The following is a 6,712-nucleotide window of genomic DNA, read 5'->3' as shown; positions in this document are numbered from 1 at the left end:
CCCTCTCTCTCTCCTCCCTCAGGTAGAGAGCACGGCGGAGAGGGCGAGGCCCAGAGGTATTTTGACCATGTTACTAACCCCTCTCTCTCTCCTCCCTCAGGTAGAGAGCACGGCAGAGGGCGAGGCCCAGGGGTATTTTGACCATGTTACTAACCCCTCTCTCTCTCCTCCCTCAGGTAGAGAGCACGGCAGAGGGCGAGGCCCAGGGGTATTTTGACCATGTTACTAACCCCTCTCTCTCTCCTCCCTCAGGTAGAGAGCACGGCAGAGGGCGAGGCCCAGAGGTATTTTGACCACGCTCTGACCCTCAGGAACACCATCCTGTTTCTCCGCTACAACAAGGAACTAACCACCGACCAGGGCCCTGATCTGCCTAACAACGGTAACTAACAACACAGCTTATACCCTTTTTCTTTAGTTAGGAAGCAATAACATAATGCTCACACCCTGTTCTGTGTGTTAAAAGAAGTTAGAATTCAAAATAACAGTTGTTGGAAAAGTTAAGAGATATTTTGTATGCAATGGTATGATAACACTGAACAACTATATAAACACAGCATGTAAAGTGTTGGTCCCATGTTCCCATACAGACAAAAAGCTTATTTCTCTCAAATGTTGTGCACAACTTTGTTTACATCCCCGTTAGTGAGCGTTTCTCCTTTGACAAGACAATCCATCCACCTGACAGGTGTGGCATATTATTAAAAAGCTGATTAAACAGCATGATCATTACACAGTTGCACCTTGTGCTGGGGACAATAATAAGCCACTCTAAAATGTTCAGTTTTGTAACACAACACAATGCCACAGATGTCTAAAGTTTTGAAGGAGTGTGCATGCTGACTGCAGGAATGTCCACCCGAGCTGTTGCCAGAGAATTGAATGTTCATTTCTCTACCTTAAGTCATCGTTTTTGAGAATTTGGCATGACGTCCAACCGGCCTCACAACCTCAGACCACGTGTATGGCGTGGTGTGGGTGAGCGATTTGCTGATGTCAACGTTGTGAACAGAGTGCCCTATTACGGTGGTGGGGTTATGGTATGGGCAGGCATAAACTAGGGACAACAAACACAATTGGATTTCATCCATGGTAATTTGAATGTTGAGATACCGTGATGAGATCCTGAGGCCCATTGTCGTTGCATTCATCCTCCATCACCTCATGTTTCAGCATGATAATGCACGACTCCATGTCGCAAGGATCTGTACACAATTCCTGGAAGCTGAAAATGTCCCAGTTCTCCCATGGCCTACATACTCACCAGACATGTCACCCATTGAGCATGTTCGGGATGCTCTGGACCGATGTGTATGACAGCATGTCCCAGTTCCCGCCAATATCCAGCAACTTTAAAGCCACTGAAGAGGAGTGGGACAACATTCCACAGGCCACAATCAACAGCCTGATCAACTCTATGTGAAGGAGATCTGTCACGCTGCATGAGGCAAATGGTCACACCAGATACTGACTCGTTTTCTGATCCACAACCCTACCTTTTATTTAATGGTATCTGTGACCAACAGATGCATATCTGTATTCCCAGTCATGTGAAATCCATAGATTAGGACCTAATTCATTCATTGAACTGTATTTCCTCATATGAACTGTAGCTCAGTCAAATCTTTGAACTTGTTGCATGTTGCACTTACATTTTTATTCAGTATAGGTAGTAGTTTTAACATCCTGTCTAGTTATTAGTGTTTCTATAGATAGTAATTTTAACATCCTGTCTAGTTATTAGTGTTTTTATAGGTAGTAGTTTTAACATCCTGTCTAGTTATTAGTGTTTCTATAGATAGTAGTTTTAACATCCTGTCTAGTTATTAGTGTTTTTATAGGTAGTAGTTTTAACATCCTGTCTAGTTATTAGTGTTTCTATAGATAGTAGTTTTAACATCCTGTCTAGTTATTAGTGTTTTTGTTGTGTTTTTGTTGTGTTTTTGTTTAGGGGTGTTGGGTGCTTTAATCAAGGGAAGTTTATTGATATTCACTTATTGTGAATGTTTATTTTTCCAGCCAACAGAACTGAGTGTGTAATATAATATAATACTCCAGCCGACAGAACTGAGTGTGTAATATAATATAATAACTGAGTGTGTAATATAATATAATAACTGAGTGTGTAATATAATATAATACTCCAGCCAACAGAACTGAGTGTAATATAATATAATACTCCAGCCAACAGTGAGTATATATATAATATATAACAGTGAGTGAGTGTGATGAAAACAACATCCAGACTCTAAATTCAGAATCAACAGACCTTCTGTTTGTGTTTATAGTGCTGCTGTATGTGGTTAATCTCTGTGTGACACCTCCGTCAGGGTTGTGGTTAATCTCTGTGTGACATCTCCGTCAGGGTTGTGGTTAATCTCTGTGTGACACCTCCGTCAGGGTTGTGGTTAATCTCTGTGTGACATCTCCGTCAGGGTTGTGGTTAATCTCTGTGTGACATCTCCGTCAGGGTTGTGGTTAATCTCTGTGTGACACCTCCGTCAGGGTTGTGGTTAATCTCTGTGTGACACCTCCGTCAGGGTTGTGGTTAATCTCTGTGTGACACCTCCGTCAGGGTTGTGGTTAATCTCTGTGTGACACCTCCGTCAGGGTTGTGGTTAATCTCTGTGTGACACCTCCGTCAGGGTTGTGGTTAATCTCTGTGTGACACCTCCGTCAGGGTTGTGGTTAATCTCTGTGTGACACCTCCGTCAGGGTTGTGGTTAATCTCTGTGTGACACCTCCGTCAGGGTTGTGGTTAATCTCTGTGTGACACCTCCATCAGGGTTGTGGTTAATCTCTGTGTGACACCTCCATCAGGGTTGTGGTTAATCTCTGTGTGACACCTCCATCAGGGTTGTGGTTAATCTCTGTGTGACACCTCCATCAGGGTTGTGGTTAATCTCTGTGTGACACCTCCATCAGGGTTGTGGTTAATCTCTGTGTGACACCTCCATCAGGGTTGTGGTTAATCTCTGTGTGACACCTCCATCAGGGTTGTGGTTAATCTCTGTGTGATACCTCCATCAGGGTTGTGGTTAATCTCTGTGTGACACCTCCGTCAGGGTTGTGGTTAATCTCTGTGTGACACCTCCATCAGGGTTGTGGTTAATCTCTGTGTGACATCTCCGTCAGGGTTGTGGTTAATCTCTGTGTGACACCTCCGTCAGGGTTGTGGTTAATCTCTGTGTGACACCTCCGTCAGGGTTGTGGTTAATCTCTGTGTGACACCTCCGTCAGGGTTGTGGTTAATCTCTGTGTGACACCTCCGTCAGGGTTGTGGTTAATCTCTGTGTGACATCTCCGTCAGGGTTGTGGTTAATCTCTGTGTGACACCTCCGTCAGGGTTGTGGTTAATCTCTGTGTGACACCTCCGTCAGGGTTGTGGTTAATCTCTGTGTGACACCTCAGTCAGGGTTGTGGTTAATCTCTGTGTGACACCTCCGTCAGGGTTGTGGTTAATCTCTGTGTGACACCTCCGTCAGGGTTGTGGTTAATCTCTGTGTGACACCTCCGTCAGGGTTGTGGTTAATCTCTGTGTGACACCTCCGTCAGGGTTGTGGTTAATCTCTGTGTGACACCTCCATCAGGGTTTTGGTTAATCTCTGTGTTCGACTATCATGGTCCAAACATACCAAGATGGTCGTGAAGAGGGCACCTCAAAACCTTTTCCACCTCGAGAGACTAAAAAGATTTGGCATGGGTCCCCAGATCCTCAAACTGTTCTTTATCTGCACCGTCGAGAGCATCCTGGCATCAAAAAAAAACTCCAAGGTGGCATAGCAGTTCAGACGTCTTTTGTCCTCGTCTTATCGTGTCCTGTATATATATATATATTTACAACTTTTTTCACATACATTTTATTTTTATTTTCCATCAACTCATCTTCAAAACACTGTCCTGCAACCCGCCTCACCAATTTATATTTATAAAAAAGTATTATTTACCTCAAATCTGTAATCCTCCAAGAAGCTAGCCAGAAACTCCAAGAAGCTAGCCTGAAACTAGCCAGAAGCTAGCCAGAAGATACTCCAGAAGCTAATCAGAAGCTAGTTCAGAAGCTAGTTAGCTCCTTTACTGGCAAATCGTTAGTATTCAGCTAACCACGGTTTGTGGTCATCAGCTATCCTTTAGCTCGAAAATCTATCGCCAGTTCTGTACGGCGCAGCGCGGCTCGGAACGGAACATACCGGACCAATTTTTCTCTCCATGTCCCTGGATTTCGACTGCTCTCTGGACATTCATACCCGGATCTCACAGCTAGCTAGCTGCTATCCGTGTGACTATCGGCCTTCGTCGATTCCGGAGCAAACATCAATTATTCCGGAGCTAGCCAGCTCCGTCAATCACTCCTGAGTTCCATCAATCACTCCTGGGCTGCAGTCACCTATCCGGACCCGTTTTACTGCCTACGCGGAGCCCCACCGGGCCTTCACAACTGGACTGCCGACGTTATCTACCCGAAGGAGATCCGGCTGGCTCCTCCGTCGCGACGTTACCTGAACGCCCATCTGCGGCCTGCTAACCGTTAGCTGTCTTACCGGCTGCTATCTGAATAGACAATCGGACAATTTATTTATTTTTAATATTATTATGTTTTCTTCTTGGGCCTCTATAACTATATCTATTGTTTTTATTTTTGTTGTTGTTGTGTGATTTGGATTAATCCCCTCTACCACACGGAACCCCACTAATCTACTGACGGAACGTAAGAGGTGGCTAACAACAGACCTCCATCCTATGCTAGCTTGCTACCGATGGCCTGGCTAGCTGTCTAAATCACCAACCAACCTCTCCACTCACTGGACCCTTTTGATCACTCGACTAAGCATGCCTCTCCTTAATTTCAATATGTCTTGTCCATTGCTGTTCTGGTTAGTGTTTATTGGCTTATTTCACTGTAGAGCCTCTAGTCCTGCTCACTATACCTTATCCAACCTATTAGTTCCACCACCCACACATGCAATGACATCTCCTGGTTTCAATGATGTTTCTAGAGACAATATCTCTCTCTTCATCACTCAATACCTAGGTTTACCTCCACTGTATTCACATCCTACCATACATTTGTCTGTACATTATACCTTGATGCTATTTTATCGCCCCCAGAAACCTCCTTTTACTCTATGTTCCAGACGTTCTAGACGACCAATTCTCATAGCTTTTAGCCGTACCCTTATTCTACTCCTCCTATGTTCCTCTGGCGATGTAGAGGTGAATCCAGGCCCTGCAGTGCCTAGCTCCACTCCTATTCCCCAGGCGCTCTCTTTTGACGACTTCTGTAACCGTAATAGCCTTGGTTTCATGCATGTTAACATTAGAAGCCTCCTCCCTAAGTTTGTTCTATTCACTGCTTTAGCACACTCTGCCAACCCGGATGTTCTAGCTGTGTCTGAATCCTGGCTTAGGAAGACCACCAAAAATTCAGAAATTTTAATTCCAAACTACAACATTTTCAGACAAGATGGAACTGCCAAAGGGGGCGGTGTTGCAATCTACTGCAAAGATAGCCTGCAGAGTTCTGTCCTACTATCCAGGTCTGTACCCAAACAATTTGAACTTCTACTTTTAAAAATCCACCTCTCTAAAAACAAGTCTCTCACCGTTGCCGCCTGCTATAGACCTATAGACCACCCTCTGCCCCCAGCTGTACTCTGGACACCATATGTGAACTGATTGCCCCCCATCTATCTTCAGAGTTCGTGCTGCTAGGCGACCTAAACTGGAACATGCTTAACACCCCAGCCATCCTACAATCTAAACTTGATGCCCTCAATCTCACACAAATTATCAATGAACCTACCAGGTACCTCCCCAAAGCCTTAAACACGGGCACCCTCATAGATATCATCCTAACCAACTTCCCCTCTAAATACACCTCTGCTGTCTTCAACCAAGATCTCAGCGATCACTGCCTCATTGCCTGCATCCGTAATGGGTCAGCGGTCAAACGACCTCCACTCATCACTGTAAAACGCTCCCTGAAACACTTCTGCGAGCAGGCCTTTCTAATCGACCTGGCTGGGGTATCCTGGAAGGATATTGATCTCATCCCGTCAGTAGAGGATGCCTGGATATTTTTTTTAAATGCCTTCCTAACCATCTTAAATAAACATGCCCCATTCAAGAAATTTAGAACCAGGAACAGATATAGCCCTTGATTCTCCCCAGACCTGACTGCCCTTAACCAACACAAAAACATCCTATGGCGTTCTGCATTAGCATCGAACAGCCCCCGTGATATGCAGCTGTTCAGGGAAGCTAGAAACCATTATACACAGGCAGTTAGAAAAGCCAAGGCTAGCTTTTTCAAGCAGAAATTTGCTTCCTGCAACACTAACTCAAAAAAGTTCTGGGACACTGTAAAGTCCATGGAGAATAAGAACACCTCCTCCCAGCTGCCCACTGCACTGAAGATAGGAAACACTGTCACCACTGATAAATCCACCTTAATTGAGAATTTCAATAAGCATTTTTCTACGGCTGGCCATGCTTTCCACCTGGCTACTCCTACCCCGGACAACAGCACTGCACCCCCAACAGCAACTCGCCCAAGCCTTCCCCATTTCTCCTTCTCCCAAATCCATTCAGCTGATGTTCTGAAAGAGCTGCAAAATCTGTACCCCTACAAATCAGCCGGGCTAGACAATCTGGACCCTTTTTTTCTAAAATTATCTGCCAAAATTGTTGCCACCCCTATTACTAGCCTGTT

At 44.9% G+C, this 6,712-nt stretch overlaps 1 protein-coding gene across 3 annotated transcripts in view; it reads left to right on the top strand.

Moving 5' to 3' along the window:
• Nucleotides 1–6,712, top strand: part of fam91a1 (family with sequence similarity 91 member A1) — a 112,545-nt gene that overhangs the window by 54,197 nt on the left and 51,636 nt on the right. For all 3 annotated transcript variants that reach the window (XM_031789146.1, XM_031789145.1, XM_031789144.1), the window contains one exon: nucleotides 253–382. In XM_031789146.1, the coding sequence (XP_031645006.1) occupies nucleotides 253–382 (130 nt within the window). The remainder of the gene's footprint in view (nucleotides 1–252; nucleotides 383–6,712) is intronic.

The sequence above is a fragment of the Oncorhynchus kisutch genome, linkage group LG14 (assembly GCF_002021735.2).
Source record: "Oncorhynchus kisutch isolate 150728-3 linkage group LG14, Okis_V2, whole genome shotgun sequence".
Taxonomy (NCBI): Eukaryota; Metazoa; Chordata; class Actinopteri; order Salmoniformes; family Salmonidae; genus Oncorhynchus; species Oncorhynchus kisutch.
Note: the sequence above shows the minus strand (reverse complement) of the source record. Positions and strands in the feature narration are given on the sequence as shown.